This window comes from Acanthochromis polyacanthus, chromosome 22 (assembly GCF_021347895.1).
Source record: "Acanthochromis polyacanthus isolate Apoly-LR-REF ecotype Palm Island chromosome 22, KAUST_Apoly_ChrSc, whole genome shotgun sequence".
Lineage (NCBI taxonomy): Eukaryota > Metazoa > Chordata > Actinopteri > Pomacentridae > Acanthochromis > Acanthochromis polyacanthus.
The window spans coordinates 9,316,220-9,339,262 of NC_067134.1; the positions used below are offsets into that span (position 1 = coordinate 9,316,220).

At 37.8% G+C, this 23,043-nt stretch overlaps 1 protein-coding gene across 1 annotated transcript in view; it reads right to left on the minus strand.

Annotated features, from left to right (window-relative positions):
- LOC110964292 (protein FAM184A-like) overlaps positions 1-23,043 on the minus strand; it is a 79,682-nt gene that overhangs the window by 40,631 nt on the left and 16,008 nt on the right. Inside the window, 7 exon segments of the mRNA XM_051942335.1 lie at positions 6,815-6,976; positions 7,051-7,173; positions 15,825-16,010; positions 16,095-16,276; positions 19,104-19,239; positions 21,468-21,629; positions 22,822-22,995. Of these exon segments, the coding sequence (XP_051798295.1) occupies positions 6,815-6,976; positions 7,051-7,173; positions 15,825-16,010; positions 16,095-16,276; positions 19,104-19,239; positions 21,468-21,629; positions 22,822-22,995 (1,125 nt within the window).

Consider the following 23,043-nt stretch of genomic DNA (forward strand, 5'->3'; position numbering starts at 1 on the left):
TTTTGTGTATTTTTGTGTCATTTCTATGTCTTTTTTGTGTGTTTTTGTGTCATTTCTATGTCTTTTTGTGTATTTTTGTGTCATTTCTATGTCTTTCTGTGTCATTTCTATGTCTTTTTTGTGTATTTTTGTGTCATTTCTATGTCTTTTTTGTCTTTTCGTGTCATTTCTATGTCTTTTTGTGTCATTTCTATGTCTTTTTTGTGTATTTTTGTGTCATTTCTATGTCTTTTGTGTCATTTCTATGTCTTTTTTGTGTATTTTTGTGTCATTTCTGTCTTTTTGTGTAATTTCTATGTCTTTTTTGTGTATTTTTATGTCATTTCTGTTTTTTGTCTTTTTGTGTCATTTCTATGTCTTTTTGTCTTTTCGTGTCATTTCTATGTCTTTTTGTGTCATTTCTATGTCTTTTTTGTGTATTTTTTGTGTCATTTCTATGTCTTTTTTGTCTTGTCGTGTCATTTCTATGTCTTTTTGTGTCATTTCTATGTCTTTTTTGTGTATTTTTGTGTCATTTCTGTCTTTTTGTGTCATTTCTGTCTTTTTGTGTATTTTTGTGTCATTTCTATGTCTTTTTTGTCTTTTCGTGTCATTTCTATGTCTTTTTTGTCTTTTCGTGTCATTTCTATGTCTTTTTGTGTCATTTCTATGTCTTTTTTGTCTTTTCGTGTCATTTCTATGTCTTTTTTGTCTTTGTGTGTCATTTCTGTCTTTTTGTGTCATTTCTATGTCTTTTGTGTCATTTCTATGTCTTTTTTGTGTATTTTTGTGTCATTTCTATGTCTTTTTCGTCTTTTCGTGTCATTTCTATGTCTTTTTGTGTCATTTCTATGTCTTTTTGTGTCATTTCTAAGTCTTTTTTGTGTATTTTTGGGTCATTTCTATGTCTTTTTTGTGTATTTTTGTGTCATTTCTATGTCTTTTTGTGTGTTTTTGTGTCATTTCTATGTCTTTTTGTGTATTTTTGTGTCATTTCTATGTCTTTCTGTGTCATTTCTATGTCTTTTTTGTGTATTTTGTGTCATTTCTATGTCTTTTTTGTCTTTTCGTGTCATTTCTATGTATTTTGTGTCATTTCTATGTCTTTTTTGTGTATTTTTGTGTCATTTCTGTCTTTTTGTGTCATTTCTGTCTTTTTTGTGTATTTTTGTGTCATTTCTATGTCTTTTTGTGTCATTTCTATGTCTTTTTGGGTATTTTTGTGTCATTTCTGCCTTTTGTGTATTTTTGTGTCATTTCTATGTCTTTTTGTGTCATTTCTATGTCTTTTTTGTGTATTTTTGTGTCATTTCTGTCTTTTTGTGTAATTTCTATGTCTTTTTTGTGTATTTTTATGTCATTTCTGTTTTTTTGTCTTTTTGTGTCATTTCTATGTCTTTTTTGTCTTTTCGTGTCATTTCTATGTCTTTTTGTGTCATTTCTATGTCTTTTTTGTGTATTTTTTGTGTCATTTCTATGTCTTTTTGTCTTGTCATGTCATTTCTATGTCTTTTTGTGTCATTTCTATGTCTTTTTTGTGTATTTTTGTGTCATTTCTGTCTTTTGTGTCATTTCTGTCTTTTTTGTGTATTTTTGTGTCATTTCTATGTCTTTTTGTGTCATTTCTTTGTCTTTTTTGTGTATTTTTGTGTCATTTCTGCCTTTTTGTGTATTTTTGTGTCATTTCTATGTCTTTTTGTGTCATTTCTATGTCTTTTTTGTGTCATTTTTGTGTCATTTCTATGTCTTTTTGTGTCATTTCTATGTCTTTTTTGTATTTTCGTGTCATTTCTATGTCTTTTCGTGTCATTTCTATGTCTTTTTGTCTTTTCGTGTCATTTCTATGTCTTTTTGTGTCATTTCTATGTCTTTTTTGTCTTTTCGTGTCATTTCTATGTCTTTTTGTGTATTTTTGTGTCATTTCTATGTCTTTTTGTGTCATTTCTGTCTTTTTTGTGTATTTTTGTGTCATTTCTATGTCTTTTTGTGTCATTTCTATGTCTTTTTTGTGTATTTTTATGTCATTTCTGTTTTTTTGTCTTTTTGTGTCATTTCTATGTCTTTTTGTGTCATTTCTATGTCTTTTTTGTCTTTTCGTGTCATTTTTATGTCTTTTGTGTCATTTCTATGTCTTTTTTGTGTATTTTTTGTGTCATTTCTATGTCTTTTTTGTCTTTTCATGTCATTTCTATGTCTTTTTGTGTCATTTCTATGTCTTTTTTGTGTATTTTTGTGTCATTTCTGTCTTTTTGTGTCATTTCTGTCTTTTTTGTGTATTTTTGTGTCATTTCTATGTCTTTTTTGTGTATTTTTGTGTCTTTTCTATGTCTTTTTGTGTCATTTCTATGTCTTTTTTGTGTATTTTGTGTCATTTCTATGTCTTTTTGTGTCATTTCTATGTCTTTTTTGTGTATTTTGTGTCATTTCTGCCTTTTTGTGTATTTTTGTGTCATTTCTATGTCTTTTTGTGTCATTTCTATGTCTTTTTTGTCTTTTCGTGTCATTTCTATGTCTTTTTTGTGTATTTTTGTGTCATTTCTATGTCTTTTTGTGTCATTTCTGTCTTTTTTGTGTATTTTTGTGTCATTTCTATGTCTTTTTTGTCTTTTCGTGTCTTTTCTATGTCTTTTTGTGTCATTTCTATGTCTTTTTTGTCGTTTTGTGTCATTTCAATGTCTTTTTTGTATTTTGTGTCATTTCTATGTCTTTTTGTGTATTTTTGTGTCATTTCTATGTCTTTTTGTGTCATTTCTATGTCTTTTTTGTGTATTTTTGTGTCATTTCTATGTCTTTTTTTGTCATTTCTATGTCTTTTTTGTCTTTTCGTGTCATTTCTATGTCTTTTTGTGTCATTTCTGTCTTTTTTGTGTATTTTTGTGTCATTTCTATGTATTTTTGTGTCATTTCTATGTCTTTTTTGTGTATTTTTGTGTCATTTCTATGTCTTTTTGTGTCATTTCTATGTCTTTTTTGTGTATTTTGTGTCATTTCTATGTCTTTTTTGTCTTTTCGTGTCATTTCTATGTATTTTTGTGTCATTTCTATGTCTTTTTTTGTGTATTTTTGTGTCATTTCTATGTCTTTTTTGTGTATTTTTGTGTCATTTCTGTCTTTTTGTGTCATTTCTGTCTTTTTTGTGTATTTTTGTGTCATCTCTATGTCTTTTTATGTCATTTCTATGTCTTTTTTGTGTATTTTTGTGTCATTTCTATGTCTTTTTTGTCATTTCTATATCTTTTTTGTCTTTTCGTGTCATTTCTATGTATTTTGTGTCATTTCTATGTCTTTTTTGTGTATTTTTGTGTCATTTCTGTCTTTTTGTGTCATTTCTGTCTTTTTGTGTATTTTTGTGTCATTTCTATGTCTTTTTGTGTCATTTCTATGTCTTTTTTGTGTATTTTTATGTCATTTCTGTCTTTTTGTGTATTTTTGTGTCATTTCTATGTCTTTTTGTGTCATTTCTATGTCTTTTTTGTGTCATTTTTGTGTCATTTCTATGTCTTTTTTGTCTTTTCGTGTCATTTCTATGTCTTTTTGTCATTTCTATGTCTTTTTTGTGTATTTTTGTGTCATTTCTATGTCTTTTTGTGTCATTTCTATGTCTTTTTTGTGTATTTTTGTGTCATTTCTATGTCTTTTTTGTCTTTTCGTGTCTTTTCTATGTCTTTTTGTGTCATTTCTATGTCTTTTTTGTCGTTTCGTGTCATTTCAATGTCTTGTTTTGTATTTTTGTGTCATTTCTATGTCTTTTTTGTGTATTTTTGTGTCATTTCTATGTCTTTTTGTGTCATTTCTATGTCTTGTTTGTGTATTTTTGTGTCATTTCTATGTCTTTTTTTGTCATTTCTATGTCTTTTTTGTCTTTTCGTGTCATTTCTATGTCTTTTTGTGTCATTTCTATGTCTTTTTTTGTGTATTTTTGTGTCATTTCTATGTCTTTTTTGTGTATTTTTGTGTCTTTTCTATGTCTTTTTGTGTCATTTCTATGTCTTTTTTGTGTATTTTTGTGTCATTTCTATGTCTTTTTGTGTCATTTCTATGTCTTTTTTGTCTTTTCGTGTCATTTCTATGTATTTTTGTGTCATTTCTGTCTTTTTTGTGTATTTTTGTGTCATTTCTGTCTTTTTGTGTCATTTCTGTCTTTTTTGTGTATTTTTGTGTCATCTCTATGTCTTTTTGTGTATTTTTGTGTCATTTCTATGTCTTTTTGTGTCATTTCTATGTCTTTTTTGTGTATTTTTGTGTCATTTCTATGTCTTTTTGTGTCATTTCTATGTCTTTTTTGTGTATTTTTGTGTCATTTCTGTCTTTTTGTGTATTTTTGTGTCATTTCTATGTCTTTTTGTGTCATTTCTATGTCTTTTTGTGTATTTTTGTGTCATTTCTATGTCTTTTTGTCTTTTCGTGTCATTTCTATGTCTTTTTGTGTCATTTCTATGTCTTTTTTGTGTATTTTTGTGTCATTTCTGTCTTTTTGTGTATTTTTGTGTCATTTCTATGTCTTTTTGTGTCATTTCTATGTCTTTTTTGTGTATTTTTGTGTCATTTCTATGTCTTTTTTGTCTTTTCGTGTCATTTCTATGTCTTTTTGTGTCATTTCTATGTCTTTTTTGTGTATTTTTGTGTCATTTCTGTCTTTTTGTGTAATTTCTATGTCTTTTTTGTGTATTTTTATGTCATTTCTGTTTTTTGTCTTTTTGTGTCATTTCTATGTCTTTTTGTCTTTTTGTGTAATTTCTATGTCTTTTTTGTGTATTTTTGTGCCATTTCTATGTCTTTTTGTCATTTTTACATCTTTATGTGTCATTTTTAGTCTTTTTAGGTGTTTTTGTGTGCATTGGTGTAATTTTCCGGTCTTTTTGAGTCATTGCTGCCTGTTTTGTGTCAATTTTCTTTCTTTCTTTAGTTATTTTAGCGTCCTTTTTCAGACAGATGCAACACAACATGCTTTACAGAAATGAAAATGCAGCTAAAGAGTAATAAAGGAAACACCAGATGAGATCAAATTAAATAAGATAAATTAATTTATTTAAATACCTGCTATTAAAACAGAGAATTAGGTGTCAAAATGGAGCAAGAAATTTAAAAAAAACCACGTTATAAATTGGACGTTAAACAAACTAAACAGAGAAATCAATAAATAAAATCAATCAAATCAACAAAAGCCTGATTAAAGAAGCAGGTTTTTTACTTTTAAAGCTGTTTTTTACGAACATTAATCCATTAAAAACAGAGAAGCACAAAATGTTCATGTCTTTTTTACAGATTGTGGTGATTTCAGACTTTTAAATAAGACATAAAACATCACAAACTTAAGCTCTGATTGGTTTTCTGACCGACACCATTGGAGGAAGAGGAACCTTTTTCCTTTTTCTTTTTCTGTTCTTCTGTCTTTTTTGTCATCTTTGTTATTTTGAACAATTTTTGAGTAATTGTGGATTGTTGTTGTGTAATATTGGACAACTTCAGTGTTATTTAGAACATTTTTGAGTCATTTGTTACAATTATCTAGTGACACTGTGGTGTCGTTTTGAAGATTTTTTTTTGAACAATTTTGAAGAATATTGTCATTTTGTGCGATGCTTTTGAATATTTTCCATCATTTCTGAGCCTCGTAGCCTCTGAATCATTCCAAACAAGCATCAAATAATTATCATTTTGCATTATTCTGGACAGATGTGAAGTAAATTTGAAGTAAATCCTCCGTTTTCTGCCTCGTCTGTCCCGTTTGTGTCGTAATTCGCAGATGACACGCTATTGTTCCCCTCAGATCCTTTAAATGAAGTCTCTCATTGACAGTTTTAATGATGAGGGTTTAAACATAAAAGAAGCCGTCGTTCCTCCGGCACACTCTCTCTCTCTCTCTCTGAGTTTTTCTCTTTCCAGCCACTCCACTGATAATCACCGTCATTATCCCACAGCTGGCCTCGCACTTCCTGCTTTCAGACGCCTCTTCCTGTCTGCCATCCCTCCATCTGCTTCCTTTTCATTTCGCTGCTGAATCGTCTCATTCATTCGACAGAGCATCCGATGAACTGACCGTGAACGAAACAGCTGACTGGTTTCACGGTTTTTCTGGTCGTCATGCGTTCATCCGACCTAATTCTCTTTGGTTGAACAATTCTCGATCTATTTTTTCTTGCACTGCCTGTTTTCCTGGCTGCAGACTAAACTAAAACTAAACTTTGTCGAACTTGGAGTTGAAACAAGTCCAAGAAGTGGGCATCGGTTAGTTAAAACCGTCTCCCTGTAAATCGATTAATTTCTAAATGAGCGACACACGGTGAACGTTTTTCCAATAATATGCTAACAAAACATTACGCATCTGAAAAAGTATCAAATAAACAACGAGTTGCTTAGATTTCAAACAAACTAGTAAAAAAAAAAGAGTTTAAAGTTGCTCTTGAATGCAGCACATCTTCCTGCGACATCATCAGTTTCTCCACAGTAAACATCCTCATAGCTGATCATACAAACTGTAAAGAGACAGCTTCCACCCTATGTTAGCGTCTCAACATCCTAGCTTAGCATTAGCTAACTCATTAACTCCTACATGTCTGTTTTTTTGTATTTTGTGTGGCTTGTTTTATCGTTGTACTCGTTTTGAGATCATCATCCACACAGTTCCACATACTGACAAAGATCTGTTCTTCATGGTGCTACGAGCAAACAGCTTTTCAGATTTTAAAATATTCTCGGTTGTTCTGTTTTTGTAGAGGTGTACGGCAGTTTACAGCTAATCTTTCCGGACATCTAAGAATTCAGCCGTCGGTTTTTAGCGTTTGACAGTCGATGCTAGAATCTGATCAGATGTTTCCTTTGGTTTTCTGCTCACCTGGAGGTCCGTCAGCAGGTTGCTGGTCTCTCGGACTCGGGCTCTGGTGGCGTCCAGTTCGATCTTGAGCTTCTCCTGAGTCTCCTTCAGACAGCTGATCTGGGTCTGAGCCGACCCCATGTTCTGCTCGCCCTCTCGGACCAGCTCCTGGAGGTGGGACACCTGAGGAGGGAAACCACAGTCGTCACGTCGCCGCCGAACATCTGGAACATCGCGTGACCGACCCGGAGTCGTACCTCCTGATTGGCCATGTTGAGTTTGGCTGAGAGCTCCTCCTTCAAGTTGTCCAGTTGCTGCTGGAGTCGGTCCCTCTGCTCCTCCAGCGACAGCCGCTTGATCTCAAACTCCTGACTCAGTTTCTGGAGAGGAGAAGGAAGGAAAAGATGTGAGAGAAGAATCAGGCAACATCAGGGACGAACTACGAAGACGGTTCAACATATTCAGACTTTCTTTTGTGGAACTGCACAACTTCTTTCAGTGGTTGTAGCACTGCACAGATCAACATGTTTACCGATAAGACATTTTCCCTCAGCTGAGAATCGGAGGGCATCAGTTACCATGGAGATCTAGCTCTGTAGCATCAGTTACCATGGAGATCTAGTTCTGTAGCATCAGTTACCATGGAGATCTAGCTTCACGGCATCAGTTACCATGGAAATCTAGTTCTGTAGCATCAGTTACCATGGAGATCTAGCTTCACGGCATCAGTTACCATGGAGATCTAGCTTCACGGCATCAGTTACCATGGAAATCTAGTTCTGTAGCATCAGTTACCATGGAGATCTAGCTTCACGGCATCAGTTACCATGGAAATCTAGTTCTGTAACATCAGTTACCATGGAGATCGAGCTTCACAGCATCAGTTACCATGGAGATCTAGCTCTGTAGCATCAGTTACCATGGAGATCTAGCTCTGTAGCATCAGTTACCATGGAGATCTAGCTTCATAGCATCAGTTAACATGGAGATCTAGCTTGAGGGCATCAGTTACCATGGAGATCTAGCTCTGTAGCATCAGTTACCATGGAGATCCAGCTGCAGAGCATCAGTCACCATGGAGATCTAGCTGCAAAGAATCAGTTACCATGGAGATCTACCTTCACAGAATCAGTTATCGTGGAGATCTAGCTGCAGAGCATCAGTTACCATGGAGATCGAGCTGCAAAGCATCAGTTACCATGGAGATCAAGCTTCACAGCATCAGTTACCATGGAGATCTAACCAGGTTAAAACAGATCCACCTTCTTGATGCCGTAAACTCTGACCTTAGGCTGAACATTCCTGCTCACCCGTTAATCTTGTTTCGTAGTTCGGCCCTCAGATTTATTATTTATTCTTCACTGTAACAAAACCTGCTACTGTGCTGCTTTGAAAAGACAAATAATCACAGCGTGCTGCGTGTTTACGATGAATTCCTTCCTCTCAAAGCCTAATCTCTGGAGAAGGAGGAGAGTGAAGGAGCCTCTGTGCTTCTAAATCCCATTTTGTGGCGTAATGTGGAATCGCAGCGACACGTGAGTCGTCGTTTACACTTAAAAGAACGTCTCGTCAAACCCACCGGCTTCTACAATCCTTCAAAACGGAGCGTCAAATCCTCTCGAGGCCACTCTGAGACCATCTCTTTCTATTTGTCTGCCGTTCATCCCCCGATATCTCTGCTGCTGCTTTGTGATGCACAAAAACCCACGGAGCTGTTTGTGTTGCAGCAGAATCCTCAGAGGAAGAGTCCTGGTCACACCGAGTTCATTCTTTCTTCACTCATATTATTCAGTTTACTACAGCTTTCCTCTTTATGCCTGTTTAAAAAAATACCAGTATAAAGGGCGTCCAACATCTAGTCTAAGACCACACCTAAAACCAGTGTGAAGACGGTCTAAGACGACTCTTAAACCGAGTCAAAAGGTTGTTTATCAGTCCAAAATCACATCTACAGCTAGTCTGAGACCTGAAAAACCAAGTGAAACCTGTTCAAAAACAAGAAAAACTGAAACAAACAAACAAAAATAAAATCAGCTAAAACCAGTAAACTCCAGCCTAAAACCAGTTTTAAACCCATTTTAATACCTGTCTAAAATTAGTCCAGTACCGGTCTAAAACCAGTTTAAAACCAGCATTAAAATCAGCCTAAAAGCACTTTTAAAACCAGTCTTGAACCAGTTTTAAACATGGTTTTTACAACCAGTCTAAAACCAGTCCAGTACCAGTCTAAACCTAGTCTAAAACCTGTCTTAAATTCAGTCTAAAATTAGCCTGGCACCAGTATAAAACCAGTTTTAAAATCAACTTAAAACTACTTTTAAAACCAGTCTAAAATCACTTTTAGAAAACTGTTTTAAAAATAGTTTTAAAACTCGTGTAGAACCAGTCTAAAATCAATTTTTAAAACCAGTTTTAAAACCAGTTTTAAACCACTTTTAAAACCCGTCTAAAGCCACTTTTAAAACCAGTCTAAAGCCACTTTTAAAACCCGTCTAAAGCCACTTTTAAAACCAGTCTAAAGCCACTTTTAAAACCAGTCTAAAGCCACTTTTAAAACCAGTCTAAAGCCACTTTTAAAACCAGTCTAAAGCCACTTTTAAAACCCGTCTAAAGCCACTTTTAAAACCAGTCTAAAGCCACTTTTAAAACCAGTCTAAAGCCACTTTTAAAACCAGTCTAAAGCCACTTTTAAAACCAGTCTAAAGCCACTTTTAAAACCAGTCTAAAGCCACTTTTAAAACCAGTCTAAAGCCACTTTTAAAACCAGTCTAAAATCAGTTTAAAACTGGTATATATCAAAGCAAAATCACTTATTTAAAAAAATCATCAAAACTACACCGTTTATAATCACCAGATATTGTAAAACAAACAAACAAAACAAAACAATCTGGATTTTTTGCTGTAACTGTGAAGCCAGCAGTGACTGCGACCAACAGTCGTGATAAGAATTCAGAAATGTTTCGGCTGAAGTGAAGCTTTTATTTTTAATGATTTCTGTCATTCTGTGTCAAACTGCAGTAAAAATACTTTAGATTCTTTCTCCTTCTCCGTGGCTATTGTGTTTCCACAGAGGTGCAGGACTTTATGTTGCAGTGAAGGAAAGATATTAGAGGAGCAAAGAAATAAAAAAATAAAGGAGCTGGAAAGAGCTGGGAGCTGGGAGGGTTATATAATTCTACCAGTGTGTTTATTACACAACCTCAGGTCGATCTGGGCAGCAAAACGCTGCGATTTATGGAGAATATTACCACCATTCTGAGGTTTGAACATCCATTTCTGTTTATTTATTAATATCTGCAGCATCCTGACTTCTCCTGGTCGTCGTGTGATTTACAGTGAGAAGCTCCACCTTTCCTTTAACACGCGACGTGAACCAACTGTAAAGCAACACGCCTCGTTTCATGTCGTCCACACGGGAACCCAACGCTAATCCACATCCTCCTCCTTTAATCCAGTCACAGGAGAAGCACCTGCTGTCGACAAAGACCGGACAGAACCAGGAAAACACAACGAGAAGCACAAAACCAGAGCAAATCATGGAGTAAAAGGCTGTAAAAACTGGATTCAAATTCATTTAAAAGCTGAATCTGGATCTTTACACATAAAACAAGCTGATTACAGCCGATTAAATCTGATTAAAGCTGGGGTAGGCAGTACTTTCTGGTTTATTTCCTGACATATTTTTCTATTTATGTTAATATTTTAAGACATATTTTTCTACTTATTTTTATATTTTTAGGACATTTTTTTACTTATAGTTATATTTTTAGGACATTTTTGTTTACATTATTCTGACATATTTTTCTATTTCTATTTATTTTTAAGACATATCTTTCCACGTAGGATTATGTTTTTCTGACATTTTTATTTTTTATACATTCTTTGACATTTATATTTTAAGGACATATTTTTCTAATTATATTTATATTTTTAGGTCCTATTTTTTACTTATATTTATATTTTTAGGTCATATTTTAGGTGTAATTATATTCATATATTTAGGACATATTTGTTTTACTTATGTCTACATTTTTCTGAAGTATTTTTCAACTTGTATTTATATTTTTAGGTCCTATTTTTTTTTACTTATATTTATATTTTTAGGTGTTATTATAGCTATATCTTTAGGATTTTTTTTTAACTTATTTTTAAATTTTTCTGACATATTTTTCTACTTGTGTTTACATTTTTAAGAAATATTTTTCTACTTATATTTATGTTTTAAGGATATATTCTTCTACTTTTTTTTATATTTTTAGGACATATTTATATTTTTTGGACATATTTTTCCACTTCTGTTTATATTTTCTGTGCATGTTATGTTTATATTTTTAGCCCATATTTTTCTACTTATATTTATATTTTTAGCCCATATTTTTCCACTTATGTTTGTTTTTTCTGGGCATGTTATGTTTATATTTTTAGCCCATATTTTTCCACTTATATTTATATTTTTAGGACATATTTTTCCACTTATGTTTGTATTTTCTGGGCATGTTATGTTTATATTTTTAGCCCACATTTTTCTACTTATTTTTATATTTTTAGGTCATATTTTTGACTTGTACTGCTATATTTCTGAGACCTTGAATGAGCGCGACTGTAAAAGAAGCTGTTTCCCCTGGAGGATCGTTAGCGTATTTCTGAATCTGAAATCCAACGGCTTGTTTCAGATTTTACTGCATCACAGCTCATTCCACCTGGAAACCGTCCTGATGAATAAATGAATTCATGTGGATCCACAGCAGTCGGCTGCAGGGAGATTAGAAACACAAATGATAATTCTGCTGAATTATGAATTAATACAGAACCAGCCATTTGTACAATCAGTCGTTTTACTGCCTCCAAACTCGTTCACATCCTGCTGATGGACATAAAAGTTTCAAAGACGTCTCAGATTGAATCCATTGTTTTAAAAATGACCAGCTGGCTCTTTTCCCCCTCGTCTCGCCCTGCTTCCCTTTTTCCATTTGGCCCTGAATAAAAACAGACAATCTAAACGTGATGAGGCACGGTGCAGCTTTGGATTACGTAATATTTCCTTTTTCATCAGCCCAGTCGGTCTTTCAGGGAATCTATAAACACCCGCCCACACGCTCGGCTCGGAGGCAGGATTTAATGTCAATGAGAATCAACCAATTAGCAGCCGGCTTCAAACGGCACTGGAAGTCTGAGCTCATCATGGGCAAAAAAGGAGGAAAAAAAGAGGAGAAATGTTATGAAAGAGCAGAAATATGGGAAGAGACGGAGCGAGGCCATCGAGTCCAAAATTATTTCAAACAAAAGAAGGGTGTAAATCATTTCAGAGGCAGAAAATAAGCTGTAATTTAACACAATGAGACAGTTCAGCGCCTGGAACAATCGTTAACCGCCTTTCTATTGCTTTTGAGCACTGAATCATGGTCAATATTTGACTTTTTTGAAAAGATTAAAAAAAAAAAGATTATTTCATGACATAGTGAAAAAGTCAGTCACATGCGAAGCATGGTGGTGGGAGCATCATGACATGAAGCACGGTGGTGGGAGCATCATGACATGAAGCACGGTGGTGGCAGCATCATGACATGAAGCACGGTGGTGGCAGCATCATGATGTGAAGCATGGTGGTGGCAGTATCATGATATAAAGCATGGTGGTGGCAGCATCATGACATGAAGCATGGTGGTGGCAGCATCATGATGTGAAGCATGGTGGTGACATCATCATGATGTGAAGCATGGTGGTGGCAGCATCATGACATGAAGCATGGTGATGACATCATCATGATATGAAGCACGGTGGTGACATCATCATGATGTGAAGCATGGTGGTGGCAGCATCATGACATGAAGCACGGTGGTGGCAGCATCATGACATGAAGCACGGTGGTGGCAGCATCATGACATGAGCACGGTGGTGGCAGCATCATGATATGAAGCATGGTGGTGACATCATCATGATGTGAAGCACGGTGGCGGCATCATGATGTGAAGCATGGTGGTGGCAGCATCATGACATGAAGCATGGTGGTGGCAGCATCATGATGTGAAGCATGGTGGTGACATCATCATGATATGAAGCATGGTGGTGGCAGCATCATGATGTGAAGCATGGTGGTGACATCATCATGATGTGAAGCATGGTGGTGACATCATCATGATGTGAAGCATGGTGGTGGCAGCATCATGGCATGAAGCACGGTGGTGGCAGCATCATGACATGAAGCATGGTGGTGACATCATCATGATATGAAGCACGGTGGTGACATCATCATGATGTGAATTATGGTGGTGGCAGCATCATGACGTGAAGCATGGTGGTGGCATCATCATGATGTGAAGCATGGTGGTGACATCATCATGATGTGAAGCATGGTGGTGGCAGCATCATGACATGAAGCATGGTGGTGGCAGCATCATGACATGAAGCACGGTGGTGGCAGCATCATGACATGAGCACGGTGGTGGCAGCATCATGATATGAAGCATGGTGGTGACATCATCATGATGTGAAGCACGGTGGCGGCATCATGATGTGAAGCATGGTGGTGGCAGCATCATGACATGAAGCATGGTGGTGGCAGCATCATGATGTGAAGCATGGTGGTGACATCATCATGATATGAAGCATGGTGGTGGCAGCATCATGATGTGAAGCATGGTGGTGACATCATCATGATGTGAAGCATGGTGGTGACATCATCATGATGTGAAGCATGGTGGTGGCAGCATCATGACATGAAGCACGGTGGTGGCAGCATCATGACATGAAGCATGGTGGTGACATCATCATGATATGAAGCACGGTGGTGACATCATCATGATGTGAATTATGGTGGTGGCAGCATCATGACGTGAAGCATGGTGGTGGCATCATCATGATGTGAAGCATGGTGGTGACATCATCATGATGTGAAGCACGGTGGCGGCATCATGATGTGAAGCACGGTGGTGGCATCATGATGTGAAGCACGGTGGAAGCATCATGACATGAAGCATGGTGGTGGCAGCATCATGACATGAAGCACGGTGGTGGCATCATGATGTGAAGCACGGTGGAAGCATCATGACATGAAGCATGGTGGTGGCAGCATCATGACATGAAGCACGGTGGTGGCAGCATCGTGATGTGAAGCACGGTGGTGACATCATCATGATGCGAAGCATGGTGGTGGCATCATGATGTGAAGCACGGTGGTGGCAGCATCATGACGTGAAGCACGGTGGTGGCAGCATCATGATGTGAAGCATGGTGGCAGCATCATGATGAAGCATGGTGGTGGCAGCATCATGACATGAAGCGCGGTGGTGGCAGCATCATGACATGAAGCACGGTGGTGGCAGCATCATGACGTGAAGCATGGTGGTGGCAGCATCATGACATGAAGCGCGGTGGTGGCAGCATCATGACATGAAGCACGGTGGTGGCAGCATCATGACGTGAAGCATGGTGGTGGCAGCATCATGATGTGAAACATGGTGGTGACATCATCATGATATGAAGTATGGTGGTGACATCATCATGATGTGAAGCATGGTGGTGGCAGCATCATGATGTGAAGCACGGTGGTGGCAGCATCATGATGTGAAGCACGGTGGTGGCAGCATCATGATGTGAAACATGGTGGTGGCAAACCATAAGCCATTCAGTTAACCCGTGCCATCAGAATAATCAGAGTGAAGTCCTTCTCACTGCTCTAATGTAATTCTGCTACGGTAAATGGATCAGGATAAATTCATTGAACCTGTGTAATTTCATCAGTTGCTGCTGTTTTGTTGCTACCGAGTGCATTTGTATTCCCTCCATGTTTGAACTCAAAGACAGGGAGGAACAAAAGAGGAAAACAGATGACAGAATGAAAGACGGCGGCAGAGAGCTGAGTGTTTCCACGTCTTAATGTTGACCTCATTAAACGCTGCTCATGTCTTAGAGATGCACGTTTCTTTAAGGCCGTTCGCTGCGAGGAGGAAATTTAATTGCGAACGTTTCTGTGCAGAGATACAGAAACCCTGAGAGCAACACTCAGCCAGGCATGTAGTAATTACTGCTTCCACCCCAAAAACTGCACTTGTGGCTTTGGTGTTTTATCGCTCCACAAAGATCAAGACATCCATTAAAAGATTTATTAATAATCTTCACCAGCGATCTCCAAAACAGATTTTCTTGGTCTGTGGTAAATTGTGTTTACAAATCTGAAAATAGTGCAAGACAGGATATGCTGCTGATTTGCAGTGGCACTGACACAGTTGTAGGGTCTTCTCCAGTTCAAGAGAAAATTAGTTTATATTAAATCTGGACTAGAGTTCACTTGAAGGCATGTCTGAGACTCTGAAGTCAACTGGAAGAAGGTTCTTTGGTCTAATGAAAAAAAAGGAGCTTATTGACCATCAGACTAGAGACTATGGTTGGTAGACACCAAATACTGAACAGAAAGACACTATGTCCACTGTGAAGCATGGTGGTGGCATCATCATGATGTGAAGCATGGTGGCAGCATCATGATGTGAAGCATGGCGGTGACATCATCATGATGTGAAGCATGGTGGTGGCAGCATCATGATGTGAAGCATGGTGGTGGCAGCATCATGACGTGAAGCATGGTGGTGGCATCATCATGACGTGAAGCATGGTGGTGGCATCATCATGACGTGAAGCATGGTGGTGCATCATGATGTGAAGCATGGTGGTGCATCATGATGTGAAGCATGGTGGTGGCATCATCATGATGTGAAGCATGGTGGTGCATCATGATGTGAAGCACGGTGGTGGCATCATCATGATGTGAAGCATGGTGGTGGCAGCATCATGATGTGAAGCATGGTGGTGGCATCATCATGATGTGAAACAGTGCTTGTACGGATGAATTTTTCTCATTCTAGTTTTCTCAGTCCTGATTAATTCTATCTGGTGATAAAATGTTCCTTGTTTGTTGTTTCAAATCCGGTTTAAAAATCACTAAAATGACTCCTTTTATCACAACCAGAGACTGTGAAACTGAAAGAACAGTCTTGACGCTAAACTTTCTGAACCTCATCAGATTCCTCAGCCTCACCGTCATCAGCAGCTTCTTCTCGGTCTCCTTCTCCTGCTGGGCCTCCTCCCTCAGGGTCCGGTGCTTCTCCTCCAGCTCCTCCAGTGCTCGGACCTGGGCCTCCCTGAAGCGGTGCGTCTCCTCCTCGTAGTGGGCCCTCAGCCTGGAAAGCTCCTTCTCGTAGCCCTGGTGCTCCTCACGGAGAGACTGAGGAGAAACAGAGCAGCTCCGTGGTATTCACAGATGGTTTGCTTTCTCCACATGGAACGAGAGGAGGAGTTCTGAAGGTACCTGCTCCAGCTTCACCACCTGCTGCTTGTGCTGCTCATTGGCGGCCTGGCTCTGGTTCAGCAGCGCCTCCCTCTCCTCCTCCAGCCGGCCGATCTTCTCCTTCAGCCGGCTCTGCTCCTGGTCCAGATTCCTGATGGTGGCCTCGTGGGCCATCTGGGTGGCCTGCAGGGAGCCGATCTGACCTGGAAAGAGCCAAAAACAAATGTCAGGAGAGACTCCACGGTCTGAGATCCGACCAGAGCGACACCTAAAACAGCTAGAGGAGAGAATGATGAAATTAATTCTGTGCAGAATTACACTTTGAATGACAGAAAGAGATTGTAAAAAAAAGCAGAAAAGGACGCGAAAATAACACCAAAATGCCACAAAAAGACAGAAATTACACAAAAATGATGCAAAATGAAGCTAAAAAAGCTGCAAAAACCCACAGATAATGACACTAAAATGCTAACATTCCCATGCCACCATGCTTCACATCATGATGCTGCCACCACCATGCTTCACATCATGATGCTGCCACCACCATGCTTCACGTCATGATGATGCCACCACCATGCTTCACATCATGATGCCACCACCATGCTTCACGTCATGATGATGCCACCACCATGCTGCATGTCATCATGCCACCACTGTGCTTCAAATCATGATACCACCTCCATGCTTCACATTGTGATGCTGCCACCACCATGCTTCACATCATGATGCCACCACCATGCTTCACGTCATGATGATGCCACCACCATGCTGCATGTCATCATGCCACCACTGTGCTTCAAATCATGATACCACCTCCATGCTTCACATTGTGATGCTGCCACCACCATGCTTCACATCATGATGATGCCACCACCATGCTTCACATCATGATGCTGCCACCACCATGCTTCACGTCATGATGATGCCACCACCATGCTTCACATCATGATGCCACCACCATGCTTCACGTCATGATGATGCCACCACCATGCTGCATGTCATCATGCCACCACTGTGCTTCAAATCATGATACCACCTCCATGCTTCACATTGTGATGCTGCCACCACCATGCTTCACATCATGATGCTGCCACCACCATGCTTCATGTCATGATGATGCCACCACCATGCTTCACATCATGATGCTGCCACCACCATGCTTCACGTCATGATGATGCCACCACCATGCTGCATGTCATCATGCCACCACTGTGCTTCAAATCATGATACCACCTCCATGCTTCACATTGTGATGCTGCCACCACCATGCTTCACATCATGATGCTGCCACCACCATGCTTCATGTCATGATGATGCCACCACCATGCTTCACGTCATGATAACTGTCACACAGGATTAGCTAGAGTCTGGCCCTGATAAAACTTTTTTTTTCAGCGTATCGTCTTCTGAACCATCTGGCGTGTTTTGAGTTAAAAATGATGGGGTCGTGTAGACTATTTTTCAGTTTTATTGCTTTAGCGGAAGCTTTCTGTTCGTCTCCCTAAAAGCATCAGCTGCTTGTAAAGCTGGTAAACGACACACAAGAGAAAACAGAGTGGAGCATCTCCGACTGGAATGAAGAGAACAGATGTTCCGAAAAGAGAAAGAAGTCAAAGGAGAGTTTACACGACACATTTCCAGTTTTTGAATGGATTAGAAAATGTGTAATCCAGAGATTTCAAACAGAATAAACTGTATTTACAAACAGGGGCTCCTATTCTGACTATCGATGTAGGAGCAGATTTATAGATTTATAGTTGTGTTGTTGTAAAATGCAATCTGTGATTTGCAACGTTAGAAAATTTGCTCCGGAGTTAATGAAGCAAACTCGACTCGACTCATAAATTTGTCTAAAATTTGCAAGTGACAGTCGATTATGAAACATGATGTTGCTATCAGCTGTGATTTGCATGCTCATACATTTTTGTTGCCCTTTGGGACGTTACAGGGAAAGTTAATTACATCCAAACGGTTTGATTTTGGCTATATTTTAAACGAGACCTGCAGAATGAAATGATTTTCAGCTTAGATTTGGTTAAATGTTCCAGTAGAAAAGCAAAGCGCGCATGATTCCTTCAAAGACTGTGGGAAATTAGATGATTTTTTGGACATTTCTACAGCGTCTGGCGTCCTTTTGGAAGCATTAGCATAGCATTAGCTTGTCAAACACTGACTTGCAGTTAAAAATGTTTCCCTTTTCACAGCCTGATTGTGATGTTTAAATACATCTAGAGACTCACAAAATATACAGAACAACGAGTATGGCTGGGAGGATGGTAAAATAACACAAAAACATCACGAAAAGACACAAAGATGACACAAAAGGATGATAACTTAACCCAGAAATGACAAAAGGATGCTAAAATACCACAAAAACACACAAAAAATTCACAAAAAGAAGCTAAAATAACACAAAAACTACACAGAAATAACACAAAAATGACACAGGACAAAATGACACAAAAAGACCCAAAAATGACACTAACAGATGCAAAAATAACACAAAAATGGCACGAAAATGAAACAGATGCTAAAAGAACACAAAAATGACACAAAAGGATGATAACTTAACCCAAAAATGACAAAATGATGCTAAAATACCACAGAAACCCACAAAAATTCACAAAAAGAAGCTAAAATAGCACAAAAACTACACAGAAATAACACAAAAATGACACGACAAGACAAAATGACACAAAAAGGCACACAAATGACAAAAGGATACTTAAATAACACAAAACGCAGCCGTGTTTTTCTTTTCCTTCTCTTTCTTTTTGAATTTATTCTCTACTGTCTTATACTGTTTTTTCTTCTACTTTCCCCACTGAGGGATCAATAAAGTTTATCTTATCTTATCTTATGACACAAAATGATGCTTAAATGAAACAATATTACACAAAATGGCACAACGCAGGCTGATTTTGATGTCTAAACAGAACCTTGAATGAGTTCTTCCTGCAGGTTTGTGTGATGAACCAGAGGACTGAAACATTCTGTCATCGCTCTCTGACAGACAGACAGACGTCTTACTGGCTTTGTGCAGGATTTCCGTGGCCTGCTGCTGGACCCGCTCCCTGCTGCCCTCCAGCTCGTACTCGGTGTCCTTCAGCTGCATCACCCAGATCTCCCCGTCCTGGATGGCCTCCTCCAGCTGCTTGTGCAGGTTCTGCAGCGGCACAAAAACAACGCATGTCCACCTGCAGCGCGGCAGCACGTTTCCACACCGCAGCGACCGCTCTAACGCCTGCAGCACCATCACAGCACACTACATTTCACCTCGCCACTCGAAAACACGTCCCACCCCGAGGCCTCTGCTTCTGCTTTTTGTTTTCAGCAGCAATTTTTCATTCAATTAGGCCCACTTTCTGCACAGACCCGACCACTCCAGAGCCGTTTTACTGCAGGAGAGGAACTGAGCAGCCAAAAAAGGACACAAAAACACACAAAAATGGTACACAACGGTGCTTAAATGACGAAAAATGACACAAAAATGGTATAAAGGGATGCTTAAATAATACAAAATGACACAAAAACACACAAAAATGGTACAAAGGGATGCTTAAATAATACAAAATGACACAAAAACACAAAAATGGTACAAAACGGTGCTTAAATGACGCAAAATGACACAAAAATGGTACAAAGGGATGCTTAAATTATACAAAATGACACAAAAATGGTACAAAACGGTGCTTAAATGATGCAAAAAGACACAAAAATGGTACAAAGGGATGCTTAAATTATACAAAATGACACAAAAACACACAAAAATGGTACACAACGGTGCTTAAATGACACAAAAATGGTACTAAGGGATGCTTAAATCATACAAAATGACACAAAAACACACAAAAATGGTACAAAGGGATGCTTAAATCATACAAAATGACACAAAAATGGTACAAAACGGTGCTTAAATGACGCAAAAAGACACAAAAATGGTACAAAGGGATGCTTAATTTATACAAAATGACACAAAAACACACAAAAATGGTACAAAGGGATGCTTAAATAATACAAAATGACACAAAAACACAAAAATGGTACAAAACGGTGCTTAAATGACGCAAAATGACACAAAAATGGTACAAAACGGTGCTTAAATGACGCAAAATGACACAAAAATGGTACAAAGGGATGCTTAAATTATACAAAATGACACAAAAACACAAAAATGGTACAAAACGGTGCTTAAATGACGCAAAATGACACAAAAATGGTACAAAACGGTGCTTAAATGACGCAAAATGACACAAAAATGGTACAAAGGGATGCTTAAATTATACAAAATGACACAAAACGATTCTTAAATGATACAGAAGCACACAAAATTACACAGCAATGACAAATAGATACAAAAACGGTAGAGAAGGACGCTAAAAGAACCAAAAAAAGGATACAAGACAAAAATGACACAAAACATGCTAAAATAACAAAAAGGCACAATGACACCAAAATGACACAAAAGTGCACAGAATACAGAAAAATGACACAAAAAGATGCTAAAATAACACAAAAAGACACAAAAATGACATAAAATGATGCTAAAATAACACAGAATTTACACAAAAGGACCAAAATGACACACATGAATGCTAAAATAACACAAACATGGCACAAAAACATACAAAAATAACACAAAAGGACGCTTAAATAACACAAAAAGACGTGAAAAGACACAAAATGACACAAAAAGACAAAAATTGTACAAAGGGATGCTAAAATAACACAAAAAAGACACGAATATGGCACAAAAGGATGTTTAACAAAAATGACACAAAAAGACACAAAAATAACTCACAAATGACACTAATGGATGATTAAATAACATAAAAATGACACAAAAAGATACAATAGGATGCTAAAATAACAAAAATGGCACAGAAAGACACAAAAATGACATAAAAACAAATAAAATGAAAGAGATATGACACAAAAAGTCACAAAAAATGGTACAAAACGATCCTGAAATAACACAAAAATGACACAAAAAGACAAAATTGACACAAAAGGATGCTTAACTAACAACAATGACACAAACGATGCTAAAATAACCAAAAAAATGACACAAAAACACATAAAATAACACAAAAATGACACTAATGGATGATTAAATGACATAAAAATGACAGAAAAAGACAGAAAAGGATGCTAAAATAACAAAAATGGAACAGAAAGACACAAATATGACACAAAAAGTCACAACAAATGGTGCAAAATGATGCTTAAATAACATTTTACCACCCAGACATCCTTGAACTCTTCTTCCCACCCCGATGCTTTTCCTTCTCTTCATTTTTGTTCCATTTACTTTCTGCTCAGCCTGAACCCCTCTGGAGCCCTTTTCCTACCACAGAACTGATACTCCTCTCTAACCGTCGCTCCGTCACACACCTTGATGGTTCCCTCGGCGTTGGCCAGCGACGTCTGCAGCCGGTTGGTCTTGTCCCGGTTCTCCCTGGCCTCCTCCTGGGCCTTCTGGAGCTCACTCCTCAGCTTGGACAGGGATCGCTGCAGAGCTGCCTCCTGGGCCTGGAACTCTTTACGGAGCTCCACCTGCACACCAGCACAGAGTCGCACTATTCAGCACATCACAGCATCGCCGCTATTCTACACCGACAGCGGACCAAAAGGCTGTCTGTGGTGTAAAAGGTGCTATTCATAGAGAGGAAATCACTATTATTTTAACATATTCCAAACTCTCTGGCCATGTTTCAAATGTGTTCAATCAAAACTTATTCATACAAACTTTCAAAACAAATCAGGGGCATTCAAAGAGCTTCACATTTCAATTAAAAAATACACTGAACATTCAAAAAATACTTAAAAAGGACAAATGCACACAACATCATAAGATAGTATTAGTTAAAAATAACAAAAGATGATGAAAAAACACAAAAAGACACGAAAAGAGACACAAAAGGTGCTCAAATAACACAAAATGATGCGAAAGTACACAAAAATGACACAAAATATGCTAAAAAAACATAAAATGACACAAATGGATGCTAATATAACAACTATAGCATAAAAATACACAAAAGGATGCTAAAATAACAAAATAACACAAAAACGTCACAAAAGGTTGTTTAAATAACAAAAATCGCAGAAAGACACAAAAATTACACAAAATGACAGAAAAATTACACAAAAGGTGCTTAAATAACACGAAAATGACAAAAGGAAGCTAATATAACACAAAATGACACAAAAGGATGCTAATATAACACAACATGAAACAAAAATGGCACCAATGGATGCTGAAAAAACACAAATCACACAAAAAGACAAAAAATACACATAATGGCACAAAAATGAAACAAAAGGATACTAAAACAACACAAAAAGACACAAAAAATTACACAAAAGGGGGTTAAAAAAACGTAGATTATCCAAAAAGCTGCTTCAATAACACAAAAATGACACAAAAGGATGCTCTTATAACAAAAATAACACAAAAATTAAACACAAGGATGCTAAAATAATACAAAAAAACACACAAAAGGATGTTTAAACAACAAAAAATACACAAAAAGACAAAAAAAATCACAGAAAAAATGCAGAAATAACACAATGAGACACACAAATTACACAAAAGGGCGATTACATAACAAAAATAACATAAAAAGGCATAAAAATTAGACAAAAAGATGCTACAATGACACAAAAATGACAAACCATACCACAAAATGACAAAAAAAGACCCAACAATGTGACAACAGGCAGCTTGAATAACGTGCTCTTTGACCTCGGTCCTCTTCCAGGCCAGCAGGTTCTCCGTGGTCAGCTGGTGGGTTCTCCTCATGGCCTCCAGCTCCCTCTCGTAGTACTCCTGAGCTTTCCCCAGCTTGGCCTCGTACTCCTCCACCAGACGGACCTTATCTTTGCTCAGCTCCTCCACCCTCTCCATCAGCGCCTCCACCTGGACAGACACACCAGCAGGAAGCCTCTGTGACATCTGGAACATCTG